This window comes from Ctenopharyngodon idella, chromosome 24, assembly GCF_019924925.1.
Source record: "Ctenopharyngodon idella isolate HZGC_01 chromosome 24, HZGC01, whole genome shotgun sequence".
NCBI classification, from domain to species: domain Eukaryota; kingdom Metazoa; phylum Chordata; class Actinopteri; order Cypriniformes; family Xenocyprididae; genus Ctenopharyngodon; species Ctenopharyngodon idella.
The window spans coordinates 17014751-17034240 of NC_067243.1; the positions used below are offsets into that span (position 1 = coordinate 17014751).

The 19490-nt window shown below is 36.9% G+C and overlaps 1 protein-coding gene across 2 annotated transcripts; it reads right to left on the minus strand.

Annotated features, from left to right (window-relative positions):
- Positions 1-5814: 5814 nt before the first annotated feature.
- Positions 5815-16764, minus strand: api5 (apoptosis inhibitor 5). 2 transcript variants are annotated; one of them, XM_051884033.1, is made up of 14 exons: positions 16444-16764; positions 13927-14088; positions 13739-13832; positions 13534-13599; positions 13226-13377; positions 10193-10420; positions 9672-9776; positions 9436-9525; positions 9139-9317; positions 7548-7641; positions 7240-7296; positions 7053-7144; positions 6815-6957; positions 5815-6728 (listed from the first exon to the last, which is right to left on the minus strand). In XM_051884033.1, exons 1-14 carry the CDS (start codon positions 16513-16515, stop codon positions 6649-6651), a joined length of 1614 nt encoding a protein of 537 aa, XP_051739993.1. In that variant the 5' UTR covers positions 16516-16764; the 3' UTR covers positions 5815-6648. The 2 variants fall into 2 exon arrangements, with proteins under 2 accessions (XP_051739993.1, XP_051739994.1); XM_051884034.1 differs by having other exon boundaries at positions 10214-10420; positions 16444-16760.
- Between the last annotated feature and the right edge of the window lie 2726 nt (positions 16765-19490).

The window sequence follows — 19490 nt, forward strand, 5'->3', positions numbered from 1 at the left end:
GCCAAAGACCATAGAATAACACAAGACGTGTCACTCTTATTGTTTTGAATGTGAGAAAGTGCAACGCGCAATATGGCGGAATAAGTCCCGCCTTCTAAATAAGAGCCAATCGCTGATTGGTAAAGTCATCGCGTCACTGCAGCGGCCGTTAGAAGGTCCGGTTCCTATAGAAACAGTCAGACATGCGCCTCTGAAATGAGATGCGCATTTAGGACTGTGCATGCGCATTAGCTTGATCCAGCCTGAAAAATATCGTTTTTTGTCATGATTCGAGTGTTTAGAAACAAAATTTATGAGACAGTTGTGGTCAGATTTCATTGGTGATTTCAAATATGAAATTTAATCGAAAGCTTGGCAAACAGCTTTGGAGAATTTGATGTTTCCCCATTCAAAGAGATAGAAGCTGCACTTGCATGCCCGAGAGGCGTTTCAAAGATGGCCGCAGAGTGAAATGACTTGTCTTAAAAGGACTTTGGTTCGGCTGAATGTACTTGCACCTCAGAATGCTTTTATGACATGAGACTAATGTAAACAGCCCACTCCAAACACCCATGTAATCCGCTTCAACCTTTTTTAACTCTATGAATGATTATTTTATAGAAAGTTCAAGTGGTGTGTGTAAGGAATTGGAAGGAAGCAAAGTACGGCTGTTTCTAGAGCAAGCAGTGCCATCTGCTGTTGAAAACTAAGCTCAGATTTGATTCGAGAGAGAATCACGATAAATTCGGAAAATCGATCCAGAATCATTTCTCGAATCTACATGCCTAAATGCATTGAGCTGCTGCCATGTGATTGGCTGATTAGATTTTTGTGTTAACGAGCAGTTGAACAGGTGTCCCTAATAAAGTGGCCGGTGAGTGTATATGCTGGGATGGACGCATCTCATCAATCTTTATTGTTGACGGACACTGCTCACATAGGAAGTCTTGGCCATAATCTTCCTCCAGGTCCCATTAATAACATAATCCAAAATATTTGCTTTGGCCTTTCGTCACATGTTTCTTTTTCCTTTGTTTGATGTCCCCCCACCCATCCCCATCTCCTCGGTTTTGTTCCACTACAGCCAGAAACATAGATGTTCTAGGAAACAGACACTGCCCCACTGGTTTCTATTGGAGAGTTGAGAGGAGAATCAGAATTGATGAGGGTTTGTTTGAATTTCAAGCTCAGATTAAGAATCTCCGCCCTTATAGCCCTTTCTCTCTGTTTATTTTTCCGTCTCTCCTGCCTAAATGATGTCAATGGAAGCCGAGCTATAGAGCTATTTATAGAATCTCCCCCTCCCATCAGAATCACATGGTTCAGAGCCGAGGCACAATGACTACCTCAAGAGAAGAGTCTGCATGAATAGAGACGGTGAATATTTATGAACGGGCAAGCTGTCACATGATGTCCCTCCCGCATAACATGTTAAGAATGTCAGAGCTTTCATGTGCACGTTCTCACCAAGTTTGCCGTCATTCATTTATTTATTAATTCATGCGTTACCCCCCTCTCGTAATATATTAATTCATTCAAAAGTTAGTTGGGACCTGAACTTCCCAGATCCAGATGCAAATGGCAGAAGAACAATCAACCAACTAACTTGTGCATCCAAAACCCCGAAGGGTCCTGCCTTGTTTGCATCTCTCAGCTGCTGCTGCTGCTGCTTTGCCCACATCGCATGATCCTTCACGTTTCATCCAGCCCCTTGTCTCCATTCACATACATAGGCCTATTACATAACAAGGCTGCGCGAAAGAGAGAAAGGTATTAAAATGTATTTACGGTTAACATAACTTAGACAGGTGATTTGTGCAGGGTGAACCAACACTGATGAGCAACAAGCCATCAGAGCAAGCAAAAGGCACAAATTGATCTGTGTTTCTACGGTTATAAGTTATTAAAGACATGTCGCATAGTCTATTAGTCTATTTATAGCACTATGTGTAGCCACAACAGCCACACGTGTGGAAACCACTTCTTTCGGGTTCCTAGTTGACATGTTAACACTCACTGGTTGCTATATTTAGTAAGCCTGGCAGTGCTGTTACTATTCCAGGCATTGTACATGAGGGGGCGGATGGTACTCTTTCATGAAAAAGAGGATAGCATTTCTTTTTCTTGCAGTTCTTCAGCCATACTTCTGTCGTGAGTCTTTGCAGGGTGCGACAACTCGTTTCCAACTTCTACCGCAGAACACTGTGAACAAATGAATATGTATTCAAATTAATGGCATTTAGTTGAGTGCATCATGCGCTTTAAAGAATAAAAAAGTATAGGGATGGGCATTGTTAAGAAATGAATGATTCTGATTCATAATTGATTCATTAACTGTTCCGTTAACGGTTCTACTTTTGAAGCAGAAACCTTGAAGGAGGAACATTAAAAAAACAAAAAAAGCTATTCTTATTGTGTTTACTCACCTCAGTGGTCTGTTGCCAGATGATGAGATCATTTCAGATTTCATCAGGACGGACATAAAGCAGAAATAAATTCTTGCAAAAGCTGAGTTTTAAGATGCGACACAAATACCATTAATTGGTTCTCAACATATGTTAAATATAAATTTTGAACAAATAAAACTTATTTCATTCATTCTTATAAAATACCACGGATTACAACAGAACTCTTAATGTAAGTTTAACTAGGCATGAACAACCGGTCAATAACTACGACATAAAAACAGTAACAGCTTCAACTGATTCATTGAAGTGTTCGCTAAAAAGAACCTCTTTATGCCCCGTTTACACTAGTGCGTTTTTGTTTTAAAACACATAAGTTTTGCTACGGTTTTGCCTGTCGTTTACACTATGCCGGCGTTTTCGAACCTCGAAAACGGAGACTTTCGAAAACACTGCAGACCCCATTTTAGTTTGAAAACGCCTGGGCTGCATTTCAGTATAAACAGACCAAAACGGAGACTTTTGAAAACGATAGCGTGGCTGCCCACGTTCGCTCTGCGTATCCTTGACGACCGTGTAAACAATAACATGGAGACTGAACTGCAATCTTTGCTGGATTTGTTGTCATTTTTAACAGCCATTGTGCAGTTAAACTCTGCATATTTTTTAATACTGCAGCTGCTTACATCCGCGAGAAGCAACTGTTTACACTTCTACGCACATGCCCAGTGTGCATGAACGGTCATGTGACATGCGTTTTCGGTCGTGTAGTGTAGACGGAGATCGTTTCTGAAACGCAGTGGAAACGCCAGTGTAGACGAGGATCACGAGGAACGTTTTCATTTTAAAACGAAAACGCACTAGTGTAAACGGGGCCTTAGAGTTATCTGTTTGATAATCAGACTACACTGACTGCGCTATGTGCTTTTAATTCAATAAAAAGAATCGGTTCATAGGAGTCATTCGTTTGGGAATCTAACTACAATGGTTACATTGTATGGTTTTGATTCACTAAAAAGAACTGGCTCACAAGAGTCATTCGCTCTGGAATCGGACTACACTGGTCAAGCAAGCTGAATCCTTTTTATTCACTAAAAAGAACTGGTTCATGTGAGTCATTCGTTTGGGAATCTGACTGCAATGGCCATGCCATATGTTTTTGATTCATTAAAAAGTACAGATTTATGTGATTCATTCGATTGGGAATCTGTCTACACTGACCAAATGAACTGACTCATATGAGTCTATCTTCCAAACATCGGACTACTGGTCGTTTTTTTTTTTTTTTTTTTTTAAATAGGGCCTACTTAAAAATGGCTCTTAAAATCATTCTAAACTGTTTGCGCAGGTATGTTCGGACATACTACTCGGTTCACATACTGTTTTTCGCCTACTATATAGGATGGAAGTAGGCATATTCAGTATTTAATACGCTGTTCCGTCCGCACGATCAAAAACGGTTACGGGAGCTATAACATCACAAAAATTAGTTGGTTCCAGTATTTTCCTAAACAAGATTTTCCTTAAACACAACATCAGTGAGCCTTGTGAAACCTCAGGTGACCTGCTAGTTAAGGACCTGGGATGTATTAAAGTGGCACATTTAATGCAAATAACGTTAATTAGTCGACTTGTTGTGGTGGTTTTCCACTCCATCCGATAAAGCCACTGCCCCACCTGCTCACTGCAGTATCATGAACATTTTGTTTGATATCGTACGCTTGTTGTGCCAGCCTATTTGCCCACCTCTTGATTGGTCCATCGATTTATCACGTCTTACAGAAATAGCCGATCACTATCAGACGCCTAATGTTAGCGTGCTGTCTTGTTAAACGACAAAAGTAAGGCACGTCTTTAACACGATCAGAATCAAAGAGAAGGTTTCTTATTCAGTCAGTTTATCTCTTACAGCGAGCGCGTGAGATGGCGCGTGAGGAGCTGAAGAGCTACAGTGACTGATTTGGGAAATACCTAGTCACGAGCGGCCGACGATGTGTTTCGGTGGTCTGATAGCGCCACCTGGCGCTCAATGAACAGCGCGGTAGGACAGACCTGTTGGAGTGTGGCGGACAGACAGATTTAACCCTAAAATGTGTCGGTGTCCAGTTTTGTTTGCTAAACATTTCACATGAGGCGGTTATTTCATCCGACATCAATTAATCATGTGAACTAATTGTTTTCACATTTCGATTTATACTAAAATAAATTAGGGTATATGCAATTAAAGCTAGTGCTTTCTACGAACTTCTGTTTTTTTTTTTATATTAAGTTAATGATAGTCTATCCTATAACCCTACACATACCGATAAACTTGACCATCACACAAACCTTTACATTTTTAGATTTTACACTTACTACTAAGTCTTACAATGTAGACAAAATCTCACACATTTTCACAATATAAATTAAAATTAAAAATGAATTTTCACTGACATAGTCTAATTGTATCTCAATTGCGAGATGCATTTTAGTTAACAATAATTGCACAACACTAGAAAAACGATGGTATTAGGCGTTAGATTAAAACTAATGATTAGAAAAAAAAAACATGTATATTTAAATGATCTTCAACTATTTAAACTTCCTTTATATCTTAAAGAGTCGTTTTGAATGTAACCTGCTTTTTTTTCCTGTTCTAAACTGTAAACGTAGATGGCCATCTAGTGGTGTGATTCTTCCAGACTAACTACAGTTATGACCAGTGGTCAAAATTGTTTAATATTCCGTAAACTCGATGATTCCTGAGCACATGAAATGTGAAGATTGAAACACACATACTGAACTATCCCTTTAATATCTGTAATACAGACTTTACAGGCATTAAAGGGATAGTTCACCCAAAAATGAAAATTTTGTCATGAATTACTCACCCTCAAGTTGTTCCAAACCTGAATATATTTCTTTGTTCTGCTGAACAAGGAAGATATTTGGAAGAATGTCAGTAACCAAACAGATCTCGCCCCTTATTGACTACCAAGTACTATGGTAGTCAATGGAGGGCGAGATCTGCTTGATTACAAACATTTCTTCCTTCCTGTTAAGAGGAACAAAGAAATATATTCAGGTTTGGAACAACTTGAGGGTGAATAATTGATGAAAAAATTCATTTTTTTGTGAACTATCCCTTTAAATCCTGTAAACCTACATATGCCGTAGCTCAAACAATAGAGTGCAATGCCAAGGTCATGGCTTCGATTTCCAAGGAAAGCAAGAATTGAGAAAATACACCTTGAATATAATCAAAGTCACTTTAGATAAATCTGCCAAATGTATAAATGTAAATATGCAAAAAGGCATTTGGGAGGAGTTTATCTCTTAACAAGCACATGAATGTTGGTTGAGAGTACGTGAATGCAAGATTAATGGCACCTTTGGTATAATAAGACTAAATATTTCCCCCAATATTCATAAATAAACCCATGAGAATCTGTTGAAAAAGGCAAAAAGATTTTAATGTGGGTGAAAAAAAACTTGTTTGAAATGAAAACGAACAGCTGCAATACATAAATGTCTGATCTGCGTAAATCAAAAACATTTAAATATCTCCTACAAACTAAGCATGCACAATCTTTGAAATCGAAAGTGAACTCAAACCTATGCAAGCAATATTTGAACACGATTGGTTTCTTAAATTATTTTTGTAATAGATTGAAAAGACATTCCTACTCTAAAAGGACAACTTCCAGGGAATATTTTATCTTGAAGGGGGAAAAAAAAAAAAATCTATACTTTAACTCAAAATAATTAAGTTAACAAAAACATCAGGTCATACAAACTTAAATATTTATGTCCTGGAAAAAAAAGGAAGAAAGCATAAGATTTGACCCACACAAGTTTATGATAAAATTCAGAAGGATATTTTTACGTCTTACAAATTTGTGATTTTTGAACCGACAAAAGCTCAGAAAAATTAAAAAGTTAAAAAAAAAAAAAGATACAAAGGATGCATGTCACCATACAAAAACACTTAAAAAAAACAAATACACCTTGGCAGTCTTTTGTTCCACAAAGATGATCCAGAAAGAAAAAGAATCCACACATTTGTAACCAAACAGATAACCAATGACAAGAGGCTGTGTACGGATTTTCAAAAATACACCCAAGAATAAAAAAAAAAAAAAACAACAACGTGGAGAGGAACAGAATGGATGGTGGACTGTGAGACGCAGGAAGTACCAGCGGGGAGAAACAGGGTCAACACAGCACAGATACTGTTGTGTTGTGGTAATGCAGTTGCATGGGTATAGAAACATATGCAGTCCTCTTAATAAATCCGGCCTCGGCTTCTGTTCCCTCTTCCTCCGAAGCCCCGGCCGCGGCCGCCCCTGAAGCCTCCGCGTTGTTCTGAGGGCACAGATGAGATCAGTTATACACACACTCATATAGTAATTCATACAGTACTACTGCTTAGGATTTGATTAGACACTCACCGTATGAGAAGTTCCCAATGCTGGCACTGTATTTCCCGCTGGGTGGATTGTATATTTGCCGGGCGTCCCTCCTGGGCAAAGTTGTGGGAAGCTTCTTTGTTGTTGCTGTTGTCCCGATGTCTTCTCCAGAGTGCCTCTTCTGGCTGTAGGATATATAGAGATCATAGAAAAAAAAAAACTTTAATAAGCAGACTAAACACAGTGATGTCTGGATGCCTAAGTTGTTTTGTTGACGTACCCAATTGCTGCCGCCGCCGCCTCTGTCTTCTGCACCGGTTTCCAGGACAGAGTGACTGTGCTTTTATAGGATGGAGGGTTATGAAACAGATCCTGGAGAAGATAAGAGAAGACAAATAAGATCTCATGTTCAAAATTGACATAACTGCAGAGAAACTTTCAGAATTATAATAAGAACTTAATGTTACCTTGATTAAAACGTTTATGTTGTTGGTGATCTTCAAAGCCACAACTTTGATTTTATTCTGTGAAGAAGAAAAAAACAGAAGCGATTGAAAGTTATCATTGGAATACATGTGACTCCTTTCACCATATTTTTCCAAGGATTTTTGAAACACCTTGAATTTGCAAAGAAATAAAATAAATAAAAATAATAAAAAAATATTTCTACAGTGGTTTTATAAATCCCAGAGAACTGGCCAAATCCTATGAAGCTTTAAATTATTTCTATTACTTTTACAGACCAAAGATTCCTGCAAAAAGTGTGAAATCATACCTCCTCTGTCTTCAGTGCATCTCCAGTCTTGCCTTGCAAAGCAACACGCAGTTGTCGGATATATACTTGTAGTCCCCGTGCAAAATACTGTAACCTGTGAAATAAAAAAAAAATAAAGGCTGAATTTAAACAGAGTTATATTATGAAATAATCACAATTTTAAAAAAACTTTTTTTTTAAATATATTAATATATTTTAAAATGAAATTTATTCATGTAATGCTGAATTTTCAGCATCATTAGTCTACATTGACGCACGATTATGACAAAAATCATAATTGTCGATACTTCCCTTGAAATTGCGATTATTAATTACAATTATCACAAATACATTGAATGATGTTTTGAATAGCTTTATACTATTGTTTAAAGCAACTGCATGAAGAAAACACTTCCTGAATTTTTTTTTTATTGCTTTTCTATAGCATTGAGCCTTAAATGTCAACTATACACTGGTTTGGTTTCTTCTTTAAATAATAATAAAAAAAAAGGTAAACATATGCATGTAATAATAATAAGGGCTTTCGCACCATGTTCTAAGAACTAGGCACCAGGGTGGTTCCCCAAGAACTAACGTTTTCCTAGGGCCATTTTCCTGATTGCATTCAAACCGCCAGTAGGAACTCTAAAGTGACAAACTGCACTTGTTGTTATGACTTTTATTTTGACAGCGTGGCGGACTTTTATTTTGACGGTGCTGAGAACAGCTCAGCCAGAGCCTGAGCACAGTGCTCGCATGCACCGTCTGCATTAGTTTACAATCTGTTTAACAGTCCTGTCTAAAACGTTTAGATTTTTTTCTTAGCATAAGGTTCAGAGGTCCATCTATCACCGTTTTCCATGTTTATAGTTAGTTCTTGGAGTAAATATATAGGCTGTGTACACAGCTTTTTAAAATGGCAGGTGCTGGTGTTCGTTCGACCAATCAGTGTACACATCACATCACTGGTAGTTCCTTTTGTGCTGGGTTAGACCTTTTACACTCTAAAGTAGACGTGATTCGCCTCTCACAACGTAACATGCTCTAAACACACCTCTTAAGCACGCAGAATAACGCAAGTGGATATTTTTTTGATGTAATCGCGCCTTTCAGTGATTACAAAATCGTGGCATCCGATTAGAAATTCGATTAATTGTGCAGCCCTGTCGCATGATCCTTCAGAAATAATTCTAATATGCTGATTTGCTGCTCAAGAATTTCTTATTAATATTGAAAACAGTTGTGCTGCTTAATATGTTTGTGGAAACATATTTCTTCAGAAATCGTTGATGAATGGAAAGTTCAAAAGAACAGCATTTATTTGAAATAGAAATCAAATGTTTTTACACTCACTTTTGATCAATTTAATGTGTCCTCACTGAACAGAAGTATTGATTTCTTTGCGCAGTAGTGTGCATATATATTAAAAAATATGTAAGTATTATTTTTGCTGTGGTATCGAAATTGGTATTAAGAATCAAGAAAAACAGTATTTGTAATGATTTTTTTTTTCATATCATAATCCTAGTAATGATGCAAATGTTTCAAAATTTCAAATGTTATCAGCAGCAACACATCCACCATCTTTCTGATGATTAATGCAAGATCTGACCTGATCTTGAAGTCCTTCAGCTTCTCTGCGCTGATTTTGTCGATGAGAAAGTCAGGTAGCTTTTTGCCCAGTTGGTGGAAGCTGAAGAGCAGACACTCCACGTAGCTGAACTGCAGTTTGGGCTCTTCATTTGCAGCGTTCTCTCCGTTCTCCTCCTCTGGAGGCAGGGGCATGAACTCCTGAAGACATTAGCAGACAAAAAACAGAAAAAAAAAAACAGAATAAGAGGATGTTTGATGACAAATAGGTTGAAGTGGAAAACCTCCATGAGTTCAGGAGTTTAATGTATGCCTTTACCAGGAGCTTCTCAAACAGCATATTAAGGTTGACCTCCAGTTTGTCCATGTCCCCACAATACGGACTCATTTCTGCTAACAACTTTAGTACCTGCAAGGCAAAAATATTTTTTCTTTCTACAAATATTTGGACTTCTATAAAAAGAATATAGAAGCTTAATGTGCAGAGACTATATGTAGGGTTCCAACAATTTTTGACAAATGATTTTTCCATGATTTCCATCACATGATACAAACCTCAAGCTGGATGTCCAGTTCTGCTACAGGGCTGGTGAGCAGACTGAGGTTAGGCAGAACAAATTCACAGAAGTATGTCACAAAGCGAGTAGAATGCACATTTTTCTGGAGGAGATAAGGACAAAAAAAGCCAATAATTGTGATTTGCACCATTACTAGTGAAATATATTTGTGGAAGACATGACCAAAACAAAAACAAACACACAGAAATCAAGTCTGAAAAGAAAGAAAGCTAACAATAAAACTATAAAACAACAACAAAAACATTAATACAAAAAAAGTAAACAAAAATATTGTTTTGTGAAATATTGCTTATATAATAAAATAAATGAGGCTATAGCATTTTTTTTTAAGTTAAAGTTTTGCATTTTTAACAGATGCATTAGTTTCAGATGCTGAACAATTTATTCAGGCTTCTGAGCTTTTGTCAGATATTCAATAGTATATTATTGGAAAAACAAAATTATATTGATTGATCACATCCGCCACGGTGTGATACATGAGATATTTAAAGTGCTGACCGTTGCTGTGGTTTCACTCACAGAAAAGAGTGGCAAGGCCTGGCGTGTGCACTGCAAGAGGCGGTCGACGCTGTCAGCATCCGCGGGGTTTAGCGCCTGCTCTAGGAAGGCCTGCTCCACCACCAGCTCCACCAGCTGCTGCCGCCCGCTCACGGTCTGCATGCTCTTCAGCCCGGACAGGATACGCATCAGAAGCACAAACTCCTCCCCCGTCACATCCTCTAGCACCTAAGACAACGAGAGTGGGACAAGTCAAGTGTGAGGACGAATCAAGGCCAAAAAAGCCTTTGTTCATTACATCAAACTCATGTGGTGCGACCAATTTGACCTTTCTATGATAAGACAAGTTTAGTTCAGGTAGTGAAATGTCACGTGGAGTGACTCTCAAAAAACTTTATCTGAATTAAAAATTCATGATATTTTAAACTGCACCCCAAATTATATTTTGAAACACTCCTGGGCGAAAAAAAAAAAGGGCCAAGCCAAAAATGGCAAAATATTTACTGGTCTTTTAAAGGTCTTAACTTTTTTTTTTCACAAATTACTAGTCAGGAAATTAGCAAGAATTGCACAGATACTGTAGATAAAGTAACTTAGCACGGAATAGCTTTCCCCTACTTGCAGACAACTGTACAGGAAGAGGAGTCAGTGTTGTTCCGCTCATTATTATTGGCTTAAAACAGTTCATGTGTAGTTGAAAAATGTCTCCCAGTTCGTTTGAGTTTAATGTGAGACCAAATATTCATTATAGGGTTCAAATCTGAACTCTGACCAAGGCCAAAACATGAGCCTGATGGACTTGTTCTGAAACCACTTAAAATTTTGGGCAAGAGCATTGTCTTGTTGAAAAATAACATCTGATCATTCCCCTTTAGATAGGGCTGGGTGGTATATCGAGTTTGTACGATATACTGATATATTTTTAATATACGATACGGAATGATATGATACACAGTAGTTTTAAACGAGTGCATCTGAAAAACAGCGGTGGATGTCGCAGAATGCTGCTGCGGGGGAAATGCATAATACAATTTGGCCTAAACATGAGACGTGCTTAACATTAAGGGCTTTAAAAATAACTCGTAATATTAAGATATAGGTAACACGAAGGCCTATCGTTTAAAGCGGCTTGCCCCGTCAGATGCTCTGACAGATTCATGTGCTGACTGACACTTGCGCTGTTTAATGATTTTCTAAGCACATAACTTACATTTCACAGGTATATTCTCCATCTGTAAATGTTAGAAAGTCATACAAATATTTCCATTTTGCTGTCAGGAGTGGACGAGCCTTCTGCTAGCGAATCTCATTTTCCTCTAAACTTCATAGACTTCCGTGAACGAGCACCGCCGCGCGCATTCGCGCCAAACAGACGGAGCTCAATAGAATAGGATCGCCATAATTATGACTAAAATATACATTTTGATAAAATGTGCAATATGTAGAATTTTAAGTAAGTGTATTTTTATGATAGCAGTAACTATATATTTAATATATAAATATATAGCTAATTAGTCTGTGCTTTTGGTTTTATTTTAATTTTTAGTGTAGTGAATTCAACTTCTGCTTTAAAAAGCATTATTTTTATTTTTAGATTGTAATGTTACAATGTTAGAATGTAAAGTAGCTTACTCTTTTTTGCACATACTGTAGGCCTATTAGTGTGCCAGACTACATGGTTACATTCACTATATTTGTATTAATAGCTTTCAATATAAACACTGTTTGTAGGACAACATTAGGCAGGATGTTAAATTAAGATTTTTCAGGGTTTCTACAGGTTTCATCAAATCTAATTTAATGCTTTTTAATGCCAATTTTTAAATTTTTTAATGCCATATATATATGCCGCTAAATGTCAATAGATGACGACATACGGCAATTAGAAAATTCATCATGTAATTGTTGTATTCACATTTTGCCAAGTGTCAGCCCTTTATATCTGTTTGCTTCTCTGCTGCTACCCTTTTGCTCACATAATATATTTTAATAGGGCCAAATTCCCAATAAAATTCTCATCTATATATTTTTTCTGTTTTTGTTGTCATTCAATATGAAATGGTGACTGAAACGCAGCCCATTAAGATTACATACAGGGCTCGACATTAAGCCTTCTCATGTGGACACGCGTAAATCGGTCATTCACTTTTACGAGTAAAACAGTTGCTTGTCCGGAAAAAACTAATGCCAGGGCATTGCCATTGACTTACCGAACCTATGATGATTTGACAGCTGAGCCTGAGCGCGTCACCACGGGCATTTCACTTAAGAGCCTGAGCGCGGGCATTTCACTCGCGTTGGATGCATCAGCGTCACATTTGCATAGGCAGTACTATTTGAATTCGTGATTGGTTGACTGCCAAATCAAAATATTAAACGGAACGATAAAATAATGTTATTAACCAGTTAATGGCCATTTCAAATTAGCGTTTCTGTTCAGAATGATTAAATTTGATTTAGTTTCCGTTTCTGGTTACATTCCTGTCAAAATTTCGTTCATTTCTGGTTTTTGTTCCTTGAAACGGTTCAGAGTCCTGGTTTGACGTAAGATTTTTCTTTAAAGAAATTAATACTTTTATTCAGAAAGGACCTATTAAACTGATCAAAAGTGTTAATAAAAAAATTTAAATGGTACAAAACATTTCTATTTCAAATAAATGCAGTTCTTTTGAACTTTCTATTCAAAGAATCCTGAAAAAAGGGTAATAATTTCCACAAAACATTGAAAATAATAAGAAATGTTTCTTGACTACCAAATCATCATATTGATATTTATGACATGACACTGAAGATTGGAGTAATGATGCTGAAATTTCAGCTTTGCATCACAGGAATAAATTATATTTTAAATTATATATTCAAATAGAAAAGCAATTTAAACTAATTATATTTTCACATATTTTACTATATTTTTGATCAAATAAATGCTGCCTTTTCAAATTTCTTTAAAAAAAAAAAAAGGTAAAAATCTTAGAGTCCAAACTTTTGATCAGTAGTGTATGTGTGGAAAATAAAAACATGGAGTGTAAATACCTTTTTTGTCTCTATGAAGATGTAATCCTCAACCTCCTTTGTCATCGTGTCATCTGGCATCATTTTCAGCTTAGTAGAGAGAAACTTAATTGCTCTTTCTCGAACAATATCTTCTCCCTGCAGGATCTGACTGAACAAGCCTCCCAAAGTTCCTTTAAAGAAACACATCAGGGTCAAAAAGGACAATAACTTCACATACAACACTTTTACGACAGACACCATACAAAAATAATCAGTATTTTATACGTAGAATTAACAGAAACCACATTCTACTCATAAAGCACTGAGCGCATAACGGAAATGAATACCTTTTGCGTCGATTTTGAATATGGAAATCAAAGCCGTGTTAACTTGATTGAATTCAGCAGAATCATCTAAAAGATATGACAAAAAAATGACTAGGATCAAACAGCTGGAAAAACAGTATGTCATTCAGATGCAATAGTTTCTTTACATCATCTAAAAACCAGGTTCTTAGTAAATGTGAGATCTCAACTGAAAACTGTAGGCTACCTGTCTGCAACAGCTGTGTGAGGATGTCTGCGACTCTGGGTAAATTTTCTCCTGATGCGAAACGGGGGAGCTCTTTGATAGCCTGCCTTCGGATCTATAATCAGAAAAGAAGAAACAACAATGTAGATATATGTTTTCTGATATCACCACCCACAACATGCAAATCCCTGACGTGATGTTGTACTCACGGATACATCCTCATCCTCACACAGATCGAGCTGTGCGTTGATGGCTGCATCGGCCAGCTCTGGAAAACTGCTGAAAAATTTAGGAATGAACTGTGCAGCCAGTCGCTTCTCCTTTGGACCCCCTTTAACGCCATCCAGAATTACCTGATAAGCATCTTTGTGCTGAAAAAAAAAGAAAAAAAGTGACATTTAGTAATACTTATTTTAAATAATAATGATAAAGGTAACTAAGGACGCATTTGTCAACATTAGTTAATGCATAAACTAACAACGAGCTATACATTTTCGATATATCGATTTACCGATATTTTCCCCGATATTTAAGCATTTTACCATAATCAGATATCGGTTTTGTAATATCGGATTTACCGATAAACGCCGCCATCTTGTGGGTATTTTGAGAATTGTGTGCAGGATCGCCATTACAACGCATCTGAGGGGAGACGAGACAACGGCGTGCACAGGTAAAGTATACTTACCTGCTTTGCTGTAATTAGTAAACTTTATTTATCATAACAGCCATTAATGCACAAATTAGATGTGTTACATAAATGCCTGAAATGTAGCTAGTTTATGCAGCTTGTCTCTAAGAAAAAGAAACAAGTTCACAGAGTCACGTAAGATAATCCGTCAAGTCCTGTCCCAATAAAGACGTAACTTTGCATGAATTAAATAATACAGCCATGAATGAGCACATGTTGGAAATAAAAGCGCTGAATTTAATTCTCTCTCTGTCGTCTATGCTCATCATTAGACTCGTGAAGTCATCTGCATTTTGCTGTTCACTCAGCGGGTTGATGCTCGGCCACCGCATGTAACTTTTAACAAGATTCACTTGTTTAAAACACCGTAATTATATAAACATTTACTATATAACTATTAATTCGCTAACATACATCCATGTAAACAACTCTATGGAAATTAATTATTATCTCCGCGAGCGATCGCAGTTTGAGTACAGTTCTGTGTAAATGCATAAATAAACAGCGCTTTGTCAGCAGATATTTCATAATCTAGAACAACAAAAACATTATTAATAATTCTGATATAACATACCAGTTGAGAAATGCAATAAAATACGATGTTTTGTTTGTTATATTCCAATATTCCAGAGAATATTATTCAGTTATTTAACATTATCCAGCGAATTATTCTTCACTCTTTAGCCTATTAAACAGCTTATAAATCTACTAAAACTGTAGTTTAAAATAAAGCATTAAATTTCTGCAAAGTTGATATGACTCCTGTCTTTAATTTATTTTCTCCATTTGAAAACATTAGACAGTCTACATTTATTTTGCTTATTGTTAACATTAGTGTTGCTGCTGCTGCTTTTTATAAATAAAATTATTTTTGTAATATGAAGATTAAAATTAACAAAATTTATTGGTGTACAAATAAGATTTGTTTTCTATGCAAGGAGGGAGTGATTGTTATAAATAAAATGGTTTGTTCAGTGGAGTTGTAAAAAGAAGTATAACAGTTAATAAATATCGGTTATCGGGCACAAACACACAAAAATTTATCTAAAAAAAAAAATATCAGTATCGGTCGATCACTAACGATAACATTAAAAATAAACACATCGGCCGATACCGATATGGTGGCCGATATATCGTGCATCCTTAATATTCATGCTAGCAATGTTTTTTTTTTTTTTTGTGAAATATATTTTAAGTTTAATACATGAAACATTGAGTTATGGTACGAGTATTAATACACTACCGGTCAAAAGTCTGGAATAATTATGTTTTTATGAATTTTTTTTTTTTTTTAAATAAGTCTTACTTGAAATAATATTTGTAATATATTTTTATTTTAAGTTATTTTAAAATGTAATATATTCCTATGATGGCAAAGCTGAATGTTTTGAGCAGAATTATATCACGGTTTCACAAAAATATTCAGCAGCAAAAACCGTTTTCAACATTGATAAGAACCATTAATATTTATTGAGCACCAGCTTTGCCATCTTTATTAGAAAATATATAAATATGTAACATATTAATGCAGTGCATTTGATCATTTCATCAGATTTAATGCTCCCAGAATAAAGAAAAAGATAGCATATTTGCATTATGTAAATATACCTATCCTTCCTCTTGAAAGCTTATCCTAAACTGTTAATCATTCATCAGTATCACTGCGCGCAGAACAGCGGAAACCCGAATTCACAAACACATTACGTTCACAGCGTAGCACTAGCCTTCCTTTAAACGCGATAGATTCTCTTCAACAAACCTCGAAAGAAACAAAAGTATTTCATCAGGTACATACGGAATGAACACTCCGTGAATGCACAGCCGCCCTAAAGGCTCGCAAATGGCCATGTTAGCTTATTTGCTTAAAAACACTCAAACAACTATCGCAAGCTATTAGGGCTAATGAGCTAGTAGTCTAAGGAGGCCTCGCAGATACACCAGAGTCTTTAATGTTTATAAAATCCCACCCAAACTGAATATCTAAAAAGCATTATTCCTAAAGAGCGACATCACACATATATGAGGCTTTATTTACCGTGCTGAGATCCTCTTTTGCGTCGGCGAGGATGCCATAGTTACGGTAGAGATCCTCCACTGTCGCCGCCATCAGCGTGTCCGACTTCACCGCGGGGTTTCAATGAATTACGGCAGTTTTGCTGCTCCTTCTGTGATATTTCCGCTGTATCCGCTCGAAATGTGCTCAAACGCTTCACAGTTTTAAAGCACAGATGTGATGTGGACCGTGAGAGTTCTGTTATTATGAAAGCAAACGTTGCTCTCGCGTGTGGTACGCCAGCTTGGGTTTGTTGCTCTGTGCGGCGGCGGGATGAACGTCACTTCGGCGTTTTTGGAACGTGATTGACAGCATCATTGGTTGAGAGCGCCATCTGCTGGATTGGGTGTCTGATGGCACATCCATAGTAGCTACTTTTTTCCGTACTATGGAAGTCAAAGGGGCACATCAGCCCATATTCTTCAAAATATCTTCTTTTGTGTTCAGCAGAAGAAAGACAGTCATACAGGTTTGGAACAACTTGAGGGAGTAAATGATGACAGATTTTCCACTTTTAGCTTAGCTATCATTCTATATGTGAAGTGCTAAATCTTGAAAGAAAAAAATAAGCTAGTGTCAAATTTAATCATGTTAGCATTGTCATGTAAGCTATATTGTGAGTTATGTCATTTCTCTTCCATTCACTTCTCCTTTCCCATGGTTTATGGATAGTAAAGTGTCTATTAAAGGCACAATATGTAGTGTTTTGCTGCTAGAGGTCGCCTATTCAAAACAAAGGCGTAGCTTGATGACTCTGAGATTGAGCGCGGAATGATGGAACATGTCGTCTTCATCTCACAGCCGGTGGAAAAGAATACGACGGGACTCTGGCAGAAATCATGTTCATGGATGAGATTATTAACGTTACTGTAGTATGAAGCAGAGCATGACCGAGTGCTGCGAGAGCAGAAACGTGGCCGCTGGAGCGATTGCTAATGAGAGACGAGTGTGACACATGGCTGGAGAGCAGCGGAACTTTTATTATGCCACAGTCGCCATTTCCGCTTCTTCCGGTCAAGCGTATGTGGGGTAATGCAGTGCTGTTTATCATATTAGATAGGGATGCACCGATACCGAGTACGAGTACCGATACTTTTTTTCTAGTACTCGCTGATACCGATACCTATACATTTATTTAATTAATTTCTCTCTCTCTCTCTCTCTCTCTCTTTTCTTTCTTTATTATTACTCTAATGAAAAAAGTAATAATTTTTATGTGCTTGTCACAAACTTAAAGAACAAAAATTTCACAGTGTCCAATAACCTTCAAAGGTCATAATTACCAATATATATAATTGTTGTTATATAAAAAGAAATTTACAAATTACAAACAATACAACAAATACTATAGAGATACAAATTAAATAAACTTGTTTTTTCAGATAGAGTAGGTTTATTTACCATGGATACATTTATTTAACATATTTTGTTGTTTTATTAACATTAATGACAAATACAGGCTACGGTCCCTTTAAGACTGAATCCATGGATACTGACACATATCCTGTTTTCACCCAAATGTTTACGTCCACTTAAGCCATAACCGACTGTGTTTACGTGAGATACTCCACACGATGGACATTTTGACAAGTATGTGTGCATTTGGATTTGACCACTCAGGTGCAAGGAGAACTGATCGCGCACTGTCTGAGAGAACTGGGATCGCGCGCAAGAAAGAAAGAGAGAGGGAGCGCTTCTGGTCTGTGTCATTCAGCGCGATTCCGCCTATCCCGCCTTGACTAATCGATAACGAATTGTGATTGAAAGCATGCAGTTCGCAATGTGTGTTGTCATCATTAATTTGAAGTACTTCCACTCCCTTGAGGCTGACATTGTTTCTGCTGCTGCCGCCGGTGTGTCTGTGCACGGAAAATTCTGTCAGTTACGTAACGTGAGGGATCGGTCTTTGGTATGGGGGGTATTTTTACGAGTACGAGTGCAAGTACATGATCCTGATATCAGGCCCGCTACCGATACTGGTATCGGTGCATCCCTAATATTAGATACATTTGAGTGTGTTGAAAATGATGTTATCTGTGCGTTCGTTCGGCGGCTGCTATGAGACACTTGTTGCACACTGCAGTAAGTTAGACAGATATTAGAATATCATATTAATATAATCAAGAAAACGAGATTCAAACAATAAGACTAACAGTGTTATATCAATAATTAGTTTTCGGTCTATAAATGTATCCAAACAGTTGTTCCCTTGTCTAATAAAACACATAATATATTAAAGCGTCTTTGGTGTTTCCATGGTTTCTACAAAATAAAACCGGAAATCGAGGATAACGCAGGTATGATGTCATTGATAGGCGACGCAAGGACATGGTCCGTGTCCTGGTTAAAATTGCTTATTTCCGTGGATTTAAACATTCTTGGAAACATTTGGGATAAGTACACAAGTCAACAAAATATTTAACACAGTTTTAGTGGTTTTTAGATATTTTAATCCAAAAAATCTTACATATTGTGCCTTTAATGTGAACTTCGTAATCATGGCAGATGTAGTAGGTCATCCGGAAACTTTTTTGCCTAATGTTTAATGAATACTGTGAATTCAGACACACCACTCATTTCACATACTGCTTTTCACATACTAGCCTATACAGTAGGGAGATCTGCATATTCCGACACAGGGTTGAAGGCAAATTCTTGGCTCAGAGCAAAAAAAAAAAAAAATCACAACACATTTTTAAGTAATTCATAAAGTTTCAAGAAAATAAATATTATTATTGACAAAAATGTATCCAAAAATTCCATAGGAAATGAATACGGGTCAATTTGACCCCCCTTTAGGCATTCTTGGGGTCGTGATACAATTTTTTTCCCCCATCCTATGACCAAGAAATAATTCATGGAATATCAAATAAACAAATGTCTTCATTGATCAAATATTTTAAATTTAAAATTTTAAAAAGCATTCCAGGTCAATCTGATCCCCTTTAAGCATTCCTAGGGTTAATGAAACCTTAGATTTTTGTTAATTTTAATATTAATTTGTTTTAATGAACGGTCAAAAGGATGCA